This window comes from Macaca mulatta, chromosome 13 (genome assembly GCF_049350105.2).
Source record: "Macaca mulatta isolate MMU2019108-1 chromosome 13, T2T-MMU8v2.0, whole genome shotgun sequence".
In the NCBI taxonomy this organism is placed as follows: domain Eukaryota; kingdom Metazoa; phylum Chordata; class Mammalia; order Primates; family Cercopithecidae; genus Macaca; species Macaca mulatta.
The window spans coordinates 10,337,232-10,359,026 of record NC_133418.1 but is presented as its reverse complement, the minus strand read 5'-3'; the positions used below and the strand labels follow the sequence as shown (position 1 = coordinate 10,359,026).

Below are 21,795 nucleotides of genomic sequence, written 5' to 3'. Positions count from 1 at the left end.
TCTCTCCCCTGCTTTCTTTAGTTTCTTTTCTACGAACCTCCCTTCTTCCTTCCGTTTTCCCTCCCTCCCTCTCTCTCTCCTTTCCTTCCTCCTTCTCTCTCTTTCCTCCCTCCCTCCCTGTCTCCTTCCTTCCTTCCTCCATTCCTTTCTATAGCTGAGAAATAGAAGAAAGTTGAAAATCCAAGTTTACATAGGGAGTAAGTGGAGAAGTTACATTCAAACTTGGTTCGATCTCTCTCCGTATCTGAGAGTTGAAGACTTAAATCCCTTCAGGCACCAAGTACGGGGCCTAGAGAGAGCTCCAACTGCAGGCAGCTCATCCCTCTCCATGACACCTATTCTGCAACGTGTGCTCGCCCACTCTGCTGAGTACACGTCACGGATTGAGAGCACTTTGCCCTTGGAGAAACTTTCCTGCAGCGGGCAGAGGATGGACGTGGAGACCTTTGTAGCATGGTTGCAGCGGGACTCAGAAGATGGTCTCCTCCCGCAGCTTAGCAAATATTTCCTCGATCACTACAAGCCTGCAAACCTTATCTGACCGAATGATGCTGGTGATTAGGGACAAATCATTTCTCTAAAGCATAGGCAGTTCCAAGGAGATTCCTTCACCGGAAATTTGCCAGCAACACAGTAAAATATGACAAAGTATATTTGAAATCGTTGTATATGTATAAGAGGATGCCAATTTTGAGGCATTTTTCAGGGATTACACACACTTACCTTCTAGGGTCTCTGTAGATTGGAAGGTACTTCGATACCAAAGAACAATGTCGATCTTAAAAATGTTGTATATGTACACAACAGACACAGCCACAGCCAAAAAGGCGATAAGCCCTCCTATCAAGTAAGCTCGAAAATCTGGTGCTACAAATGACAGCAAAAAAATAAAATAATTATAATAATAATAATGATACAAAGAGTCCATTATATACTTTACTAATACAGATTACACTATGAATGCCAAATGGAAAGGTTCTGGACATCAGTGAGGGCACTGTTTAAACATTTCTTTAAAGTCAAAAGAGTGGTGTGGGAGCGGAATAATCTGATCTGGACCACGATTGTTAGGAAACAACTCAGCTCCTGGGAACCTATGAGAGTAAAAGTCTGCAGAGCCCTAGTTTCCAGTGGTAGACGCAGGATGGACCCAACTGCACGAAGGCTGCTTTCAAAACACCCATGTCCAGGTTCTGCTGAGACTGTCCAGAGGTGGCGCCTGAGTATGTTCATGGGGCACCTTCTCCAGCTGGTTCTGCTGCCCGTTCTTGATTACAATCCTATTGTAACTGCTTTCCCAGCCATTCAAAGTTGAACAGCTGGACGGACACCCATCATCCTTAAAGAGCCAACAGTTGTCCCCTCTGGAACCTGCGTGGCTGGCTCCACAAGACAGGCCAAGAGCCAAACCTCTACCTCATCCTCTCTGTGCCATCGATTTCCAGGCTGGGTGCCTGTGCGAGAGACACAGTCTCAGAAAGAATGTTTACACCCTACCCTGCTTCATGCGTCCATTGCAGAGCAATTATGAGCCTAAGTGGTGGGCAGGAGATGGCCAAGGAGCAGAACCAGCTCCTCTGGAACCTCAAGTCCCCGAAAACATGCTCCTACACATCCAAGAAAAGGAACAGCATGACTTCTGTCTCACCACAGCCCAAACCCATACCACCAAAGAAGACCCTCTGGGAAGGAAAGAATTAGAAAAGGGGAAGAGGGAGACAGGAAGAAAAGTCCTCCCCATTCTTAAAACCCACCTCACACACCACTTCCTTCTTCAGCCCCTTCCTCATCCTGCAGTCCTCACTGGATGGTGGGGTGGGCAGAGGAGGGGAGGAAGAGGGAGGTTCTTTTTTACTGAGCCCCTAGAGCACTTCAATTTTTAAAAAAGTTTATAGGTACATAAGAGTTGCACATATTTATAGGGTATGTGTAATATTTTGACACAAGCATACAATGTGTAATGACCAAATCAGGGTAATTGGGATAACCATCTCCTCAAACAATCATCATTTCTTTGTGCTGGGAATATTCCAAATCTATTCCTCTAGTTATATTGAATTACACAATAACTTCTTGTTATCTATAGTCATTTTGTTGTGCTACCAAACACTAGATCTCATTCCTACTATCAAAATGTATTTCTTTTTTTTTTTACCCATTCACCAACCTCTCTTTATTCCCCCTTCACCACTACTCTTCCCAGCCTCTGGTAACCGCCATTCTTCTCTCTACCTTCATGAGATTAATTTTTTTAGTTCTCACATATGAGTAAAAATATGCAATATGTGTCTTTCTGTGCCTGGTTTACTTCACTTAACATAATGGCCTCCAGTTCCATCCACTTTGCTGCAAATAACAGAATTTCATTCTCTTTTATGGCTGAATAATATTCCATTGTGCATCTGTGACAGAATTTCTTTATCCATTCATCCATTGATGGACACTTAGGTTGATTCTACATCTTGGCTATTGTAAACAGTGCTGCAATAAACACGGGAGTGCACATATCTCTTTAACATGTTAATGCCCTTTCTTTGGGGTATATAACCAGCAGTGGGATTGCTGGATCATATGGTAGTTGTATTGTTAGTTTTTTGAGGAACCACTATGTTTTCCACAGTGACTATAAAATACACATTAAAGAGCTTATTGCCACCTGCCTTAGGCCACACCATGTCGTAAACATCTTGAGGCCCAAGATTTCCCATTTACTATTGCACATCTTTAAATACATGGCACAATAACTAAGAACAAATTTGTGCCAAAACAAAATGAATTCATTGAGTAAGTCCCAGTGCAGCCAGAATAGACGCACGGCACTACACACCGGTGCCCGAGCTAAGCCTGGGCACTTGCGAGAACCTCTCACTTCAATCATGAGACAGATCCTTCCTGCTTCCCCATCTTCTACCCCTCTTTGCCCTTTCTCAGCTCTCATTAGAATTCCTTCTAGGGGCAATATTGCCACCTCTCTCTTTGGGATGACTTGTGTCTGGGAATATTTAGTGTCTGTTTCAGAGATCTTGGTGTTGTTAACTGTCCTAATAAGAAGACCATGCCCACAGTACTAATGAGGCTCAGAAAGCCTCTGGCACATAGACAGGAGTGATGCTCTAAAATTCTCGGGCTTTTCACTCACTGCCTTCAGGAGTATTGATGCCCTCTGCTCTATAAACGAGCTAAAAGAGAATGAAATTGGAAACAAGTCATTAATGAATACATTCAGAAGGACTCGGGGCTTCGAAATAGAAATAAATGGGGAGTCCATTCTTGATGTACTAGATGTCATGGTAAAGGTTAATGGTGGTATTCACCATCTGAGTCATTTGACTACTACCAGCCTTCTACTGAGATGGTGGGTGAGCATAAGTAACAAGCGAATTCACAGAAGAGCACACTCAACTTTCTAGAGACCCTGCTTCAGAAAAACCAGATAAGATTCAAATCTGGAGGTGTCTTCAACAAACACAAGGAAGTCAAATGGAGAAGCTATAACCTTAGCTCTGTCCCCAAGTAAACCAACAAGAGGTTTACATTTAAGAGGGTGAAGTTCCAGGAACTCAGGACAAACAAAACTAAGTCAATAGAACCAAAATACTCTACATTTGAGATAAAATGAGCATTGCCAGGAACTAAGGGATTTAAGAAGCAAGAGCTTAAAACAAAGGAGGTAAAGGACTCCATCCCTCCACAAGCTTGACAAGTGTTAACTGGTCACAGCATTAGCTCCTCTGAGCTTGGACTTGGCCTCAGAATCCTTCGGAACACAGTGCTTTCAAATAGTCCAACAAGTCAGTATTGGCGTGGAAATCACTATTGGCCAACTTCAGTCTATATTATCCAATAAAGAACTCAAACTTCTAGGTTGGGACAGATTTAAGTTGTAACCACTTCAGGTGTCGTGGACTCTCCAAGACTTCTTACAACAGCTTCACCTCTGTTCTCCGGGGTGGACCCTGAGTCTCTCTCTCTCTGACCTGAGCCAGGCTGCATCTCTGCTGTAAGCTAATGGAGAGTCAGAGGGAGGAAACGCCAGCAGGCTCCGCTTCAGTGAAAACAGGTTTTCAAGCTGTCCTCACTGACCTACCACACATTTCTGCACTTGTCTCAAAGTCACCTCCTTCATCACAATATGAGCTCACAAAAGACCCACCTTTGTCTGTGATCTGGCTCTCTGTTCTGTGGGGTAGATGAAGGTGACAACTGGGAAATGAGTGGGAACAAGTAGATCAGGGAGGCCCTGAATGCCAAGCCAGGAGTTTCCATTTCATCGCCTGGCAGCAAATATCAGTGAATCACATTGCAAAAAAGTGTGGCATTCTATGGAAATGTTAACGACAGACTCTCACCTGGCAAAGCTACTCTTCATCATATATCCTGGAGGGATGCCTCTACATGGGTACACAGACACACAAACAGGAATTTCCATGGCAGTATCATTTGTTAATAGCTCCAAACTCAAAACAATGCAAACCACATACTTATAGCCCAGTGGATAAATTGTGACCTAGTTATTCAATGGACTAGGATATGGCAATGTAAATTAATGAACTATGCTACATGTTATATCAGCGATACACTGATAAGCCCCCCACACCTAAGAAAATAAAACATACTATATAACTCTCTTAATATAAAACTCAAAACTAGGCAAAAATAAATTGTATTATTAGGACTGTCAGCATAGATAGAAAATCAAAGAAATGACTTTCCTAAAAGTTGGGAGGATAATTATCAAGAGGGAAGGATCAAGAAGAACATCCAGGGGTTTTTCAGGCAATGCATTTTTCTTAATCCAGGTGGTAGTTTCATGAGTATTTGCTATACAATGACTTGTTATGTGATGCAGATATTCAGTGTTCCTTTACCATATATGTGCATGTGTTATAGCATGTATAATATATACATTATATTCCACAATAAAAAAGTATAAAAGAAAATCCCAGCTGATTCTTACAACAGCTGTGGAAGGAAGTCGCTATCCTCCTCATTTCCCAGATGAGGAGACGCGGGCACAGAGAGGTTGAGTGACAGTGCTGTCCTCACAGAGCTCCCAAGTGAACAAGATAGGATCTGAGCCTGAAAACCTGACCTTTAAGTCCAGGGCAGGACTCACCCTACCATCCAGCTTGTTAGTGGGAATGGGCAGGAGGGTAAGAATCCACAGAACTTGGCAAGTCATTGGGTGCTGGCATGAGGGAGGATAAGGGAAAACATCAAAATGACCCCAGATTTTGAGCCTGAACAACGTGGAAGATACAGGGGTTCCATTTACAAACGTAAGAAGAACAGAACCAGGAGGTTGGAGAGTTTAAACATGCTTTCTGACATCAGCCAGTGTATCTGCAGTCCCTTATGCAGTTGGAAATGCAGAGCTGTCACGGGGGAAAACAGTATACAGCTGGATATATGGAACATGTTTGCACCTGCCCAGGAATGACAGTTGATGCCATAAAGGGGAAAAAGATTTCAGGGATGAGGACACAGAAAGAAAAGCAGCACAGATGATGAACCTCATAGAGGTACCAGAGAGAGAGAGATGGCAAATGTAAGATTGACTAGGGGAAAGTGATGGAAAAGGATGCTTTATGACAAGGAAAAGTCAGTAAGAAGAGAAAAAATGGGCAGTGGTGACAGATGAGCCCAAGGGTCCTTCCACATGACGCAACGCAAGAAGGATTCCCCATGCCATGAGGGTGAGGAGAGGGTGCTGTGTTCATTCAGTTAAGGCAGCTGAGGCCAGAATGACACTGGCCTTCAGGACACAGAAGTGAGGCAGAGAACGTGCGCACCCAGAGCTGCAAGCTGCTGTGCACAGATCTCTATTCATCACAATTCTAAGAGAGGTCACGGGCACTTAGGAGGCCAGGATCTTGGCAGGGGCAAAGGCACAATTGCCAACTCCATACAGCAAACACTGTGTTTTCTGTTAGGTGTTTTCTGTTAGGTGGGGCTTCAGTGTGATGTATGCAAGCATAGGTTTAACTGATCATTGAAGGACACCAGCAAATTCAAGTCCTCTTTCTTGCATGTAGCTAGCCACAAACACACAAACACATGCGCGTGCACACACACACACACACATACGCTAATGATATTAATAGAATCAAGAAGAACCACTGTCTTGATAAACCACACAGAATTTTGCAAGGTATTTCATACACTTCTGATATGTTACGAATTTAAAGTTGTTCTCAAGATTCTGGCTTCACCCTCCGCTATCTGTACACTGGCTTTAAAACTTCCAGTGGATAATCAATTAGTTCTGTACGGTGCTCAGAGTGCAATTTGTATACGCACATTGAGTTGGAAGCCCTCCTGCTTAAATACCAGAATTCAGCCTCTACAGATAATTTTACAAAGTTACATAGTAAAAATATACATAGGCATTTTGGCTTTATATCAAATTATAAACATTTGGCAATCACACTTAATAAAGAAAAGCTTTTGTTTTCTTTCTGTTTTGATGTATAAATCTTGATGTATTGAAAATATGGCACTTTCAAAATATACTGCAATAAAATCACAGCCTCATTCCAACAACACTATGAGCCGTTGCATGAACTTTTCCCTAGATTTCATACTGAGTTTGTCCCTTTAATACCATCCTCATGCCTCACTCTGAGCATTTAGAGTCACTCCTCCTTCAGATGTGTTTTCTGGCCATCGTTTTGAACACTCTGAACAGTGTGTAACCCACTGGAGTATTACCTGGGAGCTGTAACATAATGTATGCTGCGGACACTCCAGCGTGGCACATGAAAGGAAGGCCATAATCTTCCATTTTCACTTCCAAGAAGGTGATGTTTACTGTGTACAAATTATGTTCCCGAAAAGAGGCATGGGTTCTATAAAAGAAAAAAGCCAGCCATTAATACATGAGTCGTATTTACCTAACATGTTTTAAGGTCTGTTTTCTGGAGATTAAGTGTTTTCTTGGAGAACACTTTGGACCATCATGTTATCCTAAGAATACTTTGCTGACTGGCCCAGTGAGGTATGTAGATTGTGTATTTCCAAATTTGCATTTTCTTCTGCATGGTGACAAGGAAGTATGGTTCTGTAAGCTACAGACACCATTCTCAGCCCCAAAGGCCCTTCCCCTATTCCTTTCCACGTATCCTAACTTGTCCACCCTGTAAGGCCCAACGCAAGCTCTCCTGCCCTCTGACTTCATTAGTTTTATTTACACCACTCCATTTATACCACCATAACTTGAGTTTATACCCATTTAATTAGCTAATGATTATGCACTGTCTTCCCTCAGAGTCCTTGTTGGTGCTTGTTTAGTATAGTAAAGAATTATACTACTATTTCTTCCTTCTACTGTTGCAGTATACACATCTGTGTCACTTCCAGTGTTTCCCTAGTATGCCCAGGGCGTTAAGCTTTGAAGGCCTATGGATCATGATATAATTGAATGGAGATGGTACTAATTTTAAGTAGTAGCCGAGAGAAATGGATCTTACTGCTCTCAGGGATACTTGGTATTTTACCATATCTCCCTAACTATGTGGTAGGTGGGATTGATAACATGAATCACTGAGAGGCAAAAACAAGAGGAGAAGGCAATAGTGATACCAGATTCACTCAGATGGAGAAATCCTTGCTAGCTTTTACAGAAGTCAAAAAAGCAAAATACCTACTCCACCCCTTCTCTGATTCGTTTGGATTCATTATAGTAATCATCCACCAAAGTGTTATTGACTCTCCAGCATCGTAGATTTGTATTATCCTTCGTGTCTGTTATATTACAGTCCACTATCAGGGTGGTACCTAAAAAATCAATATTATCAATATTCAATGAAAATTCTACAAACTTTCAAATTTGTTAACACCTGGATAACGAGTGCATCTTACTCTCAAGCCTCAAATACCTTTTGATTACCAGAAATACCCCCATAGGCTAATGTTAATCTATTTTTTTCTTTCCCTGGAGAGAGACCATGAGGGGCAAGTGGCCTTCCAGGACATCCATTGTAAAGCGATACATGTACATTACCAAACATCATCAGGTACACAAATGTTATTTCTACTCCTAGTAACACTAGCAAAGAACTTGACAGTTCACAAAGTATTTTATCCATTTTCTCCTTCATTCTTTGTATCTTCAAAACAATCTTACAAGGCAGGAAAAGGGGAGGTGCGATTATCCTCATGTTAAGGATGCAAAAACTGAAGTTCAGACAGATGGAGTGACTTGCCCAAATTAATTAGAGGAAGAAATGAGAGATGAACTCTAGATTTCTAACATCAAATCCAGTGATATTTCTACTTCAACAAATGTAACCCCCACCCTTTCCCTCTCTTTCCCTTATCTTGCCTCTACACACATTCACAAATTTCATAATTTATAGTCTCAGTGGATTTTGTCCCATGAGCCTAGCAAATTCTAACATTCAAGGAGTGTTCTTTATTCTAAATGATATGTTTTAAAAATATATGTGTGTGAAATATAACACACATATACCAAAGAGTATAGAATAGAAATGCAAAGTTAATGAATTATCATAAAGCAAATATCTATAACACTTTCACCTCATCAAGAAAACAGGATATTGTCCAAATCCCAGAAGTAATGTCTTTTGTCCTTTTTTTAATCAAATTATTTGTTGTTTTGTTTTTTAGGTTTTTTTGTTTGTTGTTCAGCTATTTGAGTTACTTATATATTCTGGATATTAGCCTCTTGTCAGATGCATAGTTTACAAATATTTTCTCCCATTCTGTAGATTGTGTTTTCACTCTGTTGATTGTTTATTTTATTGTGCAGAAGCTTTTTGATTTGATGTAATCCCATTTGTCTATTTTTACTCTCATTGTCTGTGCTTTTGAGGTCTTATCCAAAACATCCCTGTCCAGTCCAATGTCATGAGCACTTCCTTTATGTTTTCTTCTGGTAGCTTCATAGTTTCAGGTCTTATATTTAAGTCTTTAATCCATTTCAAGTTGAGTTTTGAATACGTTAAAAGATAGGGGTCTAGTTTCATTCTTCTGCATGTGGATATCCAATTTTCCTATCACCATTTATTGAAGAGACTCTTACTTGTTCAATGTGTGTTCCTGGCACTTTTGTCAAATATCAGTTGTCTGTTGATTTGTGGATTTATTTCTGGACTCTCTATTCTGTTCCATCGATCTATGTGTCTGTTTTCACGCTAATATCATGCTGTTTTGATTACTATAGCTTTTTAGTATATTTTGAAGTCAGATAGTGTGATACCTCCAGCTTTGTCTTTGGTTTGGGGCCTTTTGGTCTTTTCCTCAAGATTGCTTTGGCTATTCAGGGTGCTTTGTGGTCCTATATGAATTTTAGGACTGTTCCTTCTCTTTCTGTCAAAATAACATCATTGGTATTTTAATAGGGATTGCACTGAATCTGTAAGTTGCGTTCAGTAGGATGGACATTTGAACCATATTAATTCTTCCAATTCATGAGCATAGGATGATATATTCAGTGCTGAATGAAAATAAAAACTGCTGTCCAAGAATACTATACCCAGCAAAGCTATCCTTCAGAAATGTAAGAAAAATAAAGTCCATTCCAGACAAGCAAAACTAAGGGAATTCACTGCTACTAGACCAGCCTTACAAGAAATCCCTAACGAAATGCTGCAACTGAAAGTGAAAGGGTGATAATTACCATCATAAAAACATGTGAAAACTAACTAGTAGAGGTAAATTCAAAATTGAATTCAGAATATCTCAATTCTGTAATGGTGCTATGTAAATCTTTCAAGCCTCTAGTAATAAGTTTAAAGGTCAAAATGGTCAAAAATAACTACAGACACAATTGGTTATTAAAGAACACACAATGTATAATGATGTGAATTAAGGCAACAAAAGTATAAACTGTTAGGAGGAGGATAAAAGTCTAGAGTATTTTTATGTGACCAAAGTTAATTGTAATCAGCTTAAAATAGTCTATTATAACTATAAAAGTCTTTATGTTAGCCTCATGGTAGCCACAATGATAGAAATTGCAGTAGATACACAAATAAAAAGAAAAAGGAATCCAAACTTAGGACTACAGAAAACCACCAAACCACAAAAGTAAACAAGAGAGAAAGAAAGAAACAAAGGATCTGGAAAACAACCAGAATACAATTAACAAAATGTCAGGAGTCATGTTCTTACCGATCAATAATAACCTTGAATGTAAATGGATTAAATTATCTATTTCAAAGACATATAGTGGCAAACTGGATTAAAAGAAAAAACAAGAACCTACTATGTGCTGCCTAAAAGAGACTCACTTTACTCACAGACTCACAGTAGGTCCAGTAAGGATACATATACATGGAAAGTGAAGAGATGAAAAAAAGATATTCCATGCAAATGGAAAACAAAAGCAAGCAGGAATGGTTGCACTTACATCAGAAAAAATAGACTTTAAGTTAAAAGTTGTAAGAAGAGACAAAGAAGGTCATTATATAATGATCACTAGATTGTTGAATTCCGTTGTTGAATTCTCAATTGCATTTATTTCATTCATTGAATTCTTAAACTCAGACTTCTCTTGGGTTCTTCTTTATAATGTATATCTCTGTTGAATTTCTTATACAGAAATGTAAGAAAAATAAAGTCCCTTCCAGACAAGCAAAAACTAAGGGAATTCATTGCTACTAGACCAGCCTTACAAGAAATCCCTAAGGAATTTTTTTTCATAAATTGTTTTTCTGATTTCATTACATTATTTGCTTGTATTCTCTTGTATCTAGTTGGGTTTCTTTAAGATCATTATTTTGGATTCCATTTCAGGCATTTAGTAAATCTTATTTTCTTTGAGGTTTGTTACTGGAGAATTATTGTGCTCCTTTGAGGTGTCATGTTTCCTGTTTTTAAATGTTTCTTGTGTCCCTATGTTGATAGCTGCACATCTGATGCAACAGTCACCTCTTCTAATTTTATGAAGTAGCTTTCTTAGAGAAAGACTTTTTCTGTAGATGCATCCTAGCATGTCAGTTGGATAGGGTATGTTGGCTTTGGTTCTAGATAGAGACAGAAGTGTAGTCTTCATGCAGTGTCTTCAGCTACAATCCACACCTGCAATATCTTTGAGTGTTTCACTGGCCTAGGCTGCAAGAGTTTGTACTGGCAGTGGCATGGCTTTGCAGGATGCTGGGCTACCAGGTTGGTTCTCAGGCCAAGGGTGTGTGTGCACACACAGTAGGTCCAATCGAAAAGGGGTGTGGTCTTGCCAGGGGCAGGGCTACTGAGCTGGTTCTCAGGCTGAGGGTGAGTACATACACCCTCATGCGTACGAGGGTGAGCAGAGTAGATCTGCTGGCTAGGGGAAGCTTCCCCGGTTGTGCAGGACTGCCTGTCCATTCAGGAAGCAGGGCACCATGTGCCTTTGGGCACAGTAATTTCACAGGGCCCATACTCTAAGTAACCAGGATTGTGAAGTTGTAGCCACCTGTATGAACATGGTGGAATAATGGGAAAGCCTTGGGGATGAAGAGATGCAGGGGCTACTGGCCCCCAGAACAGGACTCACTCTAGCAGTAGCTATAATTCCAAGATAGTGCCATGACATAGCTCGTAGGTCATAGGGGATAAGGGTGTGCAATAGGTAGTTTCCCGCACTGGAGCAATGTAGCCATGAGAACCCCAGGCTGCTCCCCAAATTGGGCTCAGGGCCTGTGAGGACTGCAGGTTTCTTCTGTAGCAAGAACTGCAGGTGTCTGTGGTAATAATGAAGGTTGCAGGGGCCTTCTGCTTACCTTTTCCCTCAAGGAGAAGTTTCTCTTGGCGCCAAGTCAATCTTGGTGGGGAAAACAGAGTGACAGAGAAAGGGTGATTTCCTCCCCTCTCTATGCTGCCATCCTGGGTTTCCGTGCTCCGCAGAGATTCCATCATTTCTATGCTGTACTCTAGCGCCCTCCTTCAGACACACTAGTCAAAATGTAGCTATTAATTTAATATTTTGGCCCTTTTGTAGGGGAATTAGTGCTAGGAACCCCTAGTCAGCAATTTTGTTGACATACTAATAATCTCTATCTTTATAATATATTTTAATACTTACAAGGAAATGACTCTCTCTTTTTTCTTCTATTCAATTTTTTTCTTGGCTCTTTCCAGCATTTCTGACAGAAATTTTAGAAATGTTTTGACAAGTTTTAGGATATTCAGTAATTTAATTGGTGTTATATTAAACTTGTATATTAATCTAGGAGAAATAACATTTTTAATACTGAGTGTTTCTATTTAGGAACATCTTTTGAAATTTCACTAAAACACATATTATTTTATGTTCCACCTATAAAATGATAAAATGTTGCATTTCTAATCATGTAGGCAACTCTTTCTAATTTCTTATTCAGTTGTTCCTTACTATTTTGTTTCTTGTATTGCAATTGTGAATGCTGTCTTCCCTGGTTACATAATATGTGCTATTTCAGGCATGTAAAAATGCTATGAGCTTTGAATGTTTATCTTGTATTAAAATAACATTAATAAGCAAATGCTAGTCATTTTTTAACTTAATTTTCTTAAAATTTCTAAGTAGAAACCAATAGATCATGTTTTAAAAATTATGTTTGTCTTCCTCCCTCCAAGACTTCCAAAACTCCTTCTCTTGCCTTTTAATTGTCTCAATACGTTGGCTAGAATTTCCAAAGACAGGAGTAGGGGAAGAAAGTCAACTAAGAGAGATAAAACAGCCAAATGTGTCTTTTAAGACTAGTCACATAATGAGTAATGTGTAGACAATTATCCTTTTTATGGGTATTATTATTTCCTTGAAAGTTTAAAAGAATTCTCCTAAAAACATATGGGACTAGAGGCATTTAAACAGATTTTATCTTTTACCATTTGTTCTTTTATATAAACCTTCCCACGTTTCTAATTATTTTATATTTGGGTGTCTCTGCATTTAGGGGATTAGATTTGCTGGAAGTTTATCTTTCTCCCCAACTCCCACCTCAACTCTTCTGCCCTTAACCAACTTTGGGACAGATTCAGTTAGTTTATTTTCCTTTAATAAATTCATTATTTTCTACTTTTATTCTAGTTGTTCAATTGGTCTTCTTATAGAGTCAAATGGTTAGTTGCATATTTTAATTATTTCCACACTTACTAATAATAACGTTATTTAAAGATATAAACTCGTTTAGAGTACAGCATTGGTCATATGCCATGAAATTTGATATGAAGTATTCTCACTATCATTATTTTCTAAATATTCTTTAACTATGGCTTTGGTTCTCTAAAAAAAAAATGCAAATAATTGAGATGGATTTTTTGTTTACGTTTTTAAATTTTTTTTTAGTTTTAATTGACAAATAATAATTACATATATTTATGGGTACAATGTGATGTTCTGATACATGTTTATATTGTAGAATAATTAAATCAAGCTAATTAACAAATTCACTTCACATACTTAATGAATGTGATTATTTTATTGTTTTGGTTTAGATACAAATTTTTACACTTACTGCATCATGATTATACCCCATGATCTGTACAATTTCCTCTTTTGGACTCTGGGTTTTTCATAGATGTTTCTGAGAGTGATCTATGTATTAGACACATTACTTTTGCTAGATTACTCGAACCATGTAGACTCTTACTTTTCTAGCAAATTTCTCAAAGCAAGAGTATGTTAAAACCTCCCCCTACAACTGAAACAATTGTGTTGTTTTATTGTATTGTATTTCTGAGACTTTTAGCATTATATATTTTGATACACTACTATTTGACACTTAAAAGTTTCTATTTTGGGAGGTGTTGAGATTTTTGTCTAATTTGCTTTTTCTTCAGATGTAATACAGCATATTTATTTTACTAGTGATTTTTTTTTTTTTTTTTTGGAGTCAGAGTCTTGCTCTCTCGCCCAGCCTGGAGTGCAGTGGCACAATCTCGGCTCCCTGCAAGCTCCGCCTCCCGGGTTCACGCCATTCTCCTGCCTCAGCCTCCTGAGTAGCTGGGACTACAGGTGCCCGCCACCACGCCTGGCCAATTTTTTGTATTTTTTAGTAGAGACGGGGTTTCACCGTGTTAGGCAGGATGATCTCGATCTCCTGACCTCGTGATCTGCCCGCTTTGGCCTCCCAAAGTGTTAGGATTACAGGCTTGAGCCACCGCACCCGGCCACTAGTGATTATTTTTTAATTTAAAAAAATAATTTGACCCCTTTTTATCTACTTAGATCACAAACTGAGGCAATGCTTATTGATGCTTTTCCATGCAGATTAAGGAATGTAACATATTTTTTTCACTCCTTTCATATACCTTGCATTGTGAGATAATACAATCCAGAACTCTTGGTCAACATTATTTAATAGTAGTTTTATATTATACTACATATTGTCTGAAGAATTATTTGCACCTTCATTGCCTTTGCATAAACAGATTTATAATAATCATTTTGGGCCCAGAGTTCTCACTGACAGACTTCTCTGCCACCACAACTTTTCCAAGCTTCAGCTCTCTGGTGTTTTATTTTGATTCCTCTTCCCATGAGTTCAGGTATATCAAAAGTTGGAAACTGGGTGTGTTTGGGATTTATCTTCATCCTTAACATTCAAATATTCACCAGAATACGCAAACATAATGAGCTCTTCCCCTGGTGATTTCAATGGCTTCAATGATTTTACTCACCAAGCTGTACTTCAATTGAATTATTTTTTGGATAAATGATTTTAGGGACACTTCCTCCATATCCAGCTCTTTCTGCTAAGAAATCATACCACAGGAAATTAATTAGAATCACATATGATACATTCCCAAGTACTTTGATGCAATAGCATGAAGCCCAACACAGCAGACCATCAATAAGCTCTGGTCAAAATCTCACTCCATAAATACACATTTTTAACCAGAAGTAACTGAATTGCCAAAAAAGAAAAAACAATAAGCTAGAAGCTGAGCTATAAAAAGAGTCCACTTTGGCCATTATATTTTGATATAAACCATAAACTATATTGTTTGTAATGTAAACTTGTATAATAAAATCTCATTACTTGTATAATAAAGCTTGTATAATAAGCTTGTATAATAAAATCTCATTACTTAGTAATCCAAAGACACTTTTCAGGCAGTGGCTATAATAAGCAAAGGCCTGGCTTAGGTGCTAGCTTGAGAGAAATAGTAACCCTCTTATTTCACCTTCAGAAAATTCCCTCATGCAATTCCTGTTCCATGGCAACCATTACTCTGTTTTCTATTTCTATAGTTTTGTCCTTTTAAGAATGTTATAGAGATGGAAAAACACATAATATCATGTTTTTGAATTACTTTAAAATAACCTTGGGAACTGGTGGGAGTGAGTAGAGGTAAAGATGAAAAAAATCTAACCAGAAGTTGATAATTGTCAAAGTTGGGTGAGGGATCTGTGAAGGTTCATCACATCTTCAGTTTTGCTCTTCCTCCTCCAACTCTGCATTTCCATATTCTTTTATATCCCATCCTCTTCTATTATTCTTCCAACTTTTCATCCTACCACTAAGCTTTAGCATTGTCTCCCTGTATTGACTCCCTGGACTCCCTGCCCCTGAGTCTTTCTGTACTTCTTCCCTCTCCCATTTGTCTACCAAAATTTAGCGATCACCTACTTAGTTCCATTATTCCTCCTATATATTTGGAGTGGGATATGGAAAAGTTGCAAGAGAGAAGCTAAGAAAAATGCAAGAACACATACATTTTATGATGGCAATAATAATTGTGCATTCCACACACTGTTTAAATGCAGCATGTCCCAAACAAAAGTTATCCCCAGCTAGTTAATGTACCATCACCCACTAGATTGCACACATGTAAAATCCAGAAGCCATTCTGGGCAACAGCTTTTCTTTCACCTTCTTCAATCTATCAATCACCAAATTCAACTACTTTTACCTCCTCATTTCTCAGTCTGGCTTTTTCTTTACTCCTAAGCCTTCTATTTTCCATTCTTTTCTTAAGCAATCTCATTCACACCTACTTCTTCAAATATCATTTCAAGGCCAATGACTTTGAAAGTCATGTCTCCAGTCCTTCCTCTAAGCTCCACACCCATACAGGCCATGACCTACTCTGCACCTCCACAATCCAAAGGCACCTCATCCTCAACGTAGCAATGACCAAACTCATGGTCTCACTCCTAAATCTGGTTTTCCTCCAGAGCCATTTTATTTCACCGAATAGCATCACCATCCAGTCAATAGTGCATGTCAAAAAGCCTGGTTAACTTTTTTGACCTTGCCATATTTCTCCCCATATTCAGTCCAACACTAAACCCTGTAGGTTTTGCCTCTTAAAATGCCTTGAACCCATCCACATCTCTCCATCTTCAATGACACCATGTTACCTGTGCCTTCATGCCTTACCTGAACTTCTACACCTGCACTTCGGATCCACCCTAGAATAGATCATTCTGTGCACAGCAGCCAGTCTGCTGTTTCAGAAGTGAAAATCAACCCACGCTACTCTCCTGCTTTCAATCTGTCTGGCTGCTTGTCATTGTTCTTAGAATAAAATTCATGCTACTTACTCTGAATTGCTGGTTCCTACATGATCTCGGCTCCTGACTACTTACCCAGCCTCATCACCTACCATAATTTCTCTCATTCAGGATCACTCTAGCCCTGCTTTCCACTCCTCAGATATTCCGAGTTCCCTGTTGTGCTAGGGTCTTCACATTTGCTACTTCCTCAGTCTAGAAAAAATCTCCCCAACTCCGTCATCCACATAATGCTTCCTGACCATCAGCATCACTATTAGAAAGCTTTCCCTGAGCCACTGCTTTCTCACCAGGCCCTGGTCTGTTTGATCTCAGATTTTTCCTTTCCTTCATTGCTTTCATCTTCCCTATAATTACACATCTTATTAGTGAATTATCTGATTAATCTCTGCCTTCCTTCCTCTCAGCCTTCAAGCTTCATCAGAGCAGTGGTGGTGGCTGTTTTCTTCACCACAATGTTCTCTCTGCCTGGCACAGAACATAGCTTTGTTCAGTACTCAGCAAAGAGTCCTTAAATGATTGCTTGAAGAAGAGCTCTCCCATGGCCTCTTCCCAAGTTGAGACTATCAGTGCTCTTTTGGATATTTTATCAGCCTCCTAAGTGGTCTCCAAGCTGCAAGGCCCTCGCCAACTCTGGCTTCAAACCATCTCAAAACTGACATCTCCCATCACAAATGCAGCCCAATGACTCTGCATTTGCACCGTCCCAGGGCCCTTCAATGGCTGCGTGGTAAAGCCTATGCATATGCAGCCACCTGTACCTTGCCCCCGTTTAACTCCATGGCCTCAGCTCCCACCCTCCCCACCCCGTATTCACATAGGCTCTAACGAAAGTCATTTTAGATCCAACATAAACATAATGCTTAATACTTCCATGCTTTGTCCTATACTGTTCCCTCTGTTCTCTCTGCCTAGAGACCCCCTCCTCACCCTCCTCTACTTTTGTGAATCCTACTCATTCTTCGAAATTCAGCTGAGAACTCCTTTCCTCTTGGAAGCCTTCCCAGACCATTTGCTTGCCACCCATGGACCCTTCTTATTCCTTTCCTGCTCCGCAAACACTGTCTGTGACTCTACCCTTAGCACATGATGTTAAAATGATCCATTTAACCCCTAGATTCACCACAACCAGGCTGATAGTTTCATAGCAGAAGAAACAACACTTTTTTCATTTTTCAATTATCAGGACCTACCATAATACTGGCATATAACAGATCATAAATGTATGTTTATTGAACACGAAGTAGTGACTACTGAACCCCGTTACTTCTTAAGGGATTCTTCATTTTACCTGAGCAATTTCTACCTTTCGAAATTTCCCTTCAGTTACCAATGTACAGTTAATGCGTTATAGAAGTCAATCATTCGCTTAATAAATAGATCCGTGCTTAATCTAGGCCAGGCACTGGGCTCAGTGCCAGGGATTCCACTGTGAACAAGATGAGGAAGGTGCTTTCTTTCAGAGAGATAATGGTCAGCAGAAAACCCAAGAGCATTAAAAAAAAAAAAAAAAAAAAAAAAAAAAAAAAAACCTTGTACAATTAATTTTCTTAATTACTGTGCTTTTAACAAGAACAATTAAAATTGAAAACCACCCAAAAATATTTAAATCAAAGGAGCAGTTGCAGCAAAGAACATGGAAGGACTAGAACGGGCTCTCTAGAAGAACAGCTGGAATGCAGGGAGTCACTGGACTGTACAGAATAAAGAGCCCTGTCCTGCAAAGGCAGCACCCAACCATGCTGGCTCCCATCCATGCTGAACAGACCCCCTAGGGATCCACAGCATCCGGAAATAGCTCCGTCTCCCCCAGTACTCTGAAGTGTGTTGGAAACTAGTGACAAATAGGAAGCTCTACATCAAAGAAGTATCCAGCCTTTGGTTCTTCTCATCTAGATGAGTAAATATAGAAAACAACTTTCTACTAAAGAAAGAGCAAAAGCCGCTACAGCAGGAACTCCTTGTCCAATGTGTTTGGAAAAACCAGTGCTTGCCTGGGCACTGAATGCCAGCACTCTGGCTCTGTTTCTGACAATAACCAGCTTTGTGACCTTCGGTAAGTTGCTTCTCTCCTGCAACTCTGTAAAATGTATAGCTTGGGGAGAGAATGTGGACCAAGATGGCAGAATAGAAGAATCCGCCAATTGTCTCCCCTACAAGGACACCAAGTTAACAACTATCTACACAGAAGAAACACCTTCATAAGAACCAGAAATCACTCATAGTATCTGGTTTTAACTCGGTATCACAGAAAAGGACACTAATGAGATAGAAGAAACAGTCCTCAATTGCCAATGCCACCCTCGCCAACCCCCCACAGTGGCGGCATGGTACTGAGAGTGTCTCTGTTTGCTGGGGAAGAAAGAACACAGCAATTGTGAGGCACTGAACGCAGTGCCGTCTTGTTAGAACAGAACAGAAAACCGGACCAAACTCAGCTGCCACCGGCACATGGAGGGAGCATTTAAACTAGCCCGAGACAGAAGAGAATTGCTGATCCCAGTGATCAGAACTTGACTTCCCATAAATCTTACCACCAAAGGCTAAAGTGCTCTGGGTCTCTAACTAAACTTGAGAGGCAGTCTGGACTGCAACTCTTAGGTGAAATCCTAGTGCTGCCCAGAGACCGTGTACTGGAGTGGGGCATGCAATATACCTCAGTAATCCCATCTAGGACAGCCAAGGGAGTGTGGGCATCACCCCTCTTTATCATCCCACACTGCACAGCTTATAGCTCTAAAAGAGATGCTTTCCTTCTGCTAAAGGACAGGAGAGGGAAGACTAGAGAGGACTTCATCTTGCATCTTGGATACCAGCTCAGCCACAGCAAGAGAGGACAATGATCAGAGTCATGAGGCCCCTGTTCCAGGCCTCCCAGACAACATTTACAGACATACCATGGGCCAGAAGGGGACCCGCTGCCTTGAAGGAAAGGATTCAGTCCTTGCAGCACTCATCACCTGCTCACTGAAGAGCCCTTGTGCCATGAGCAATCAGTAGCAATTATCCAGGTACTACGGTGAATGCCTTGGGTGAACGTCTGAAACTTGCTGGCTTCAGGTGAGACTCAGCACATGACCAGCTGCAGTGATTATAGGGCAAAACTCCTTTTGCTTGAGAAAAGCAGAGGGAAAAGTTGGTCTTGCACTTTAGGTACTAGCATAGCCACAGGGGAGGGTAGATCATGAAACAGGCTCTTGAGGTCCCCGATTCTAGGACTTGAATCTTGGCTGGCACTTCTGCACGTGCTCTGGGCCAAAAGGGAGCCCAATGCCCTGAAGAGTGAGTCCCAGGAAGGCAGCATTGGCCACAAGCTGACTTAAGAGCTCTTGGACCTTAAGAGAACATCTGCGGTAGTCTGGCAGGACTCCTTGTGGCCGGTTGTGGCGGTGGCTATGGATGGTGAGGCTCCTCTGCCTTTGGAAAGGGGAGGGAAGAGTGGGAAGAACTACGTCTTATGGTTTGACTGCCAGCTCAGCTGCAGCACAAAAAAAACACTTGGTAGACTTCTAAGGTTTACTCTAATCCCTGACTCCGAGACGGCACCTCTGGATCCTCCCAGGGCCTGAGAGACCTCACCAATGGCAATCAGCCCTGATGGAAGGGACACAGGCCCGGCTGGCTTTGCCACCAGCTGATTGTAGAGCACCAGGGCCTAAAGCAAACATGAGCAGTAGCCAGGGAGTGGGTAAAGCAGGCCTTGGGCAAGACCCAGTGCTGTGCTGGCTTCAGGTCTGACCCAGCAGTCATAGTGGTCATGGCCACAGGGGTGCTTATGTCACTCCACCCTCAGCTTCAGGTGGCTCAGAACAGACAGACAGACTCTGTTTGGGAGAAAGTAAGGGAAGAGAACAAGTCTCTGCCTGATATCCAGAGAATTATCCCAGATATTGTCCAAGATCATCAAGGTGGTACCTCTACAAGTCTGCAAGGACCACAACATTACTGGGCTTAGGGTGCCCCCTAAAGCAGATACAGCTTAGATCAAAACACTCAAATCCTTTTGAAGGCCTTCCCAAGAAGGACAAGTACAAATAAGCCCAGACAGTGAAGACTACAGTAAATACCTAACTTTTCAATGCCCAGACACTGAAGAACATCTACTAGCATCAACACCATCCAGGAAAACATGACCTCCTCAAATGAATTAAATAAGGCACCAGGGGCCAATCCTGGAGAAACAGAGACATGTGATCTTTTAGTCAGAGAATTCAAAATAGCTGTGTTGAGGAAATGCAAAGAAATTCAAGATAACACAGAAAAGAAATTCAGAATTCTATCAGATAAATTTAACAAGGAGACTGAAATAATGTTTTTTTAATCAAGCAAAAATTCTGGAAATGAAAAAAATGCAATTGCCATATTGAAGAATGCATCAGAGTCCTTTAATAGCAGAATGTATCAGGCAGAAGAAAGAATTAGCAGGCTGGAAGACAGGCTATCTGAAAATAAACAATCAAAGGAGACAAAAGAAAACAGAATAAAAAACAATGAAGCATGCATACAGGATCTAGAAAATAGCCTCAAAAGGGCAAATCTAAGAGTTATTGGCCTTAAAGAGGAGGTAGAGAAACAGAAAAGAGCAGAAAGTTTATTCTAAGGGATAACAGAGAACTTCCCAAACCTAGAGAAATATATCAGTCCCCAAATACAAGAAGATTATAGAACACCCAGCAGATTTAATCCAAAGGAGACTACCTAAAGGCATTTAATAATCATACCCCCAAAGGTCAAGGACAAAGAAAGGGTTCTAAAAGCAGCAAGAGAAAAGGAACAAATAATATACAATAGAGCTCTAACACATCTAGCAGCAGACTTTTCAGTGGAAACCTTATACGCCAGGAGGGAGTGGCATGACACATTATAAAAGCGTTTACCCTAGAATAATATATCCACAAAAATAACCTTCAAACATGAAGAAGAAATAGACTTTCCCAGACAAACAAAAGCTGAAGGATTTCATTCGCTGACCTGTCCTACAAGAAATGTTAAAGGGACTACTCCAATCAGAAAGAAAAGGACATTAATGAGCAATAAGTAATCACCAGAAAGTACAAAACTCACTGGTTATAATAAGTACACAGAAAAACACAGAATATTTTAACACTGTAACTGTGGTATGAAACTGTTCTTATCCTTGAAAGACTGAATAATGAACCAATCAAAAATAATAACTACAACAACTTTTCAAGGTGTAGTCAGTACAATAAGATATAAATAGAAGCAACAAGAAGTTAAAAAGCAGGGGAATAAAGTTCAGGTGTAGAATTTTTATTAGTTTTCTTTTTCTTTTTTGTTTATGCAAACAATATTAAGTTGTTATCAGGTTAAAATAATGGGTTATAAAATAG

General features: G+C 40.2%; 1 protein-coding gene across 6 annotated transcripts in view; it reads right to left on the bottom strand.

Moving 5' to 3' along the window:
- IL1RL2 (interleukin 1 receptor like 2) overlaps nucleotides 1-21,795 on the bottom strand; it is a 50,491-nt gene that overhangs the window by 10,157 nt on the left and 18,539 nt on the right. For 3 of the 6 annotated variants that reach the window (XM_077958928.1, XM_077958930.1, XM_015113027.3), the window contains 4 exons: nucleotides 14,605-14,679; nucleotides 7,647-7,776; nucleotides 6,712-6,848; nucleotides 724-867 (listed from right to left, as the gene is read on the bottom strand). In XM_077958928.1, the coding sequence (XP_077815054.1) occupies nucleotides 724-867; nucleotides 6,712-6,848; nucleotides 7,647-7,776; nucleotides 14,605-14,679 (486 nt within the window). The remainder of the gene's footprint in view (nucleotides 1-723; nucleotides 868-6,711; nucleotides 6,849-7,646; nucleotides 7,777-14,604; nucleotides 14,680-21,795) is intronic. The other 3 variants (XM_077958929.1, XM_077958931.1, XM_077958932.1) reach the window with 1 other exon arrangement.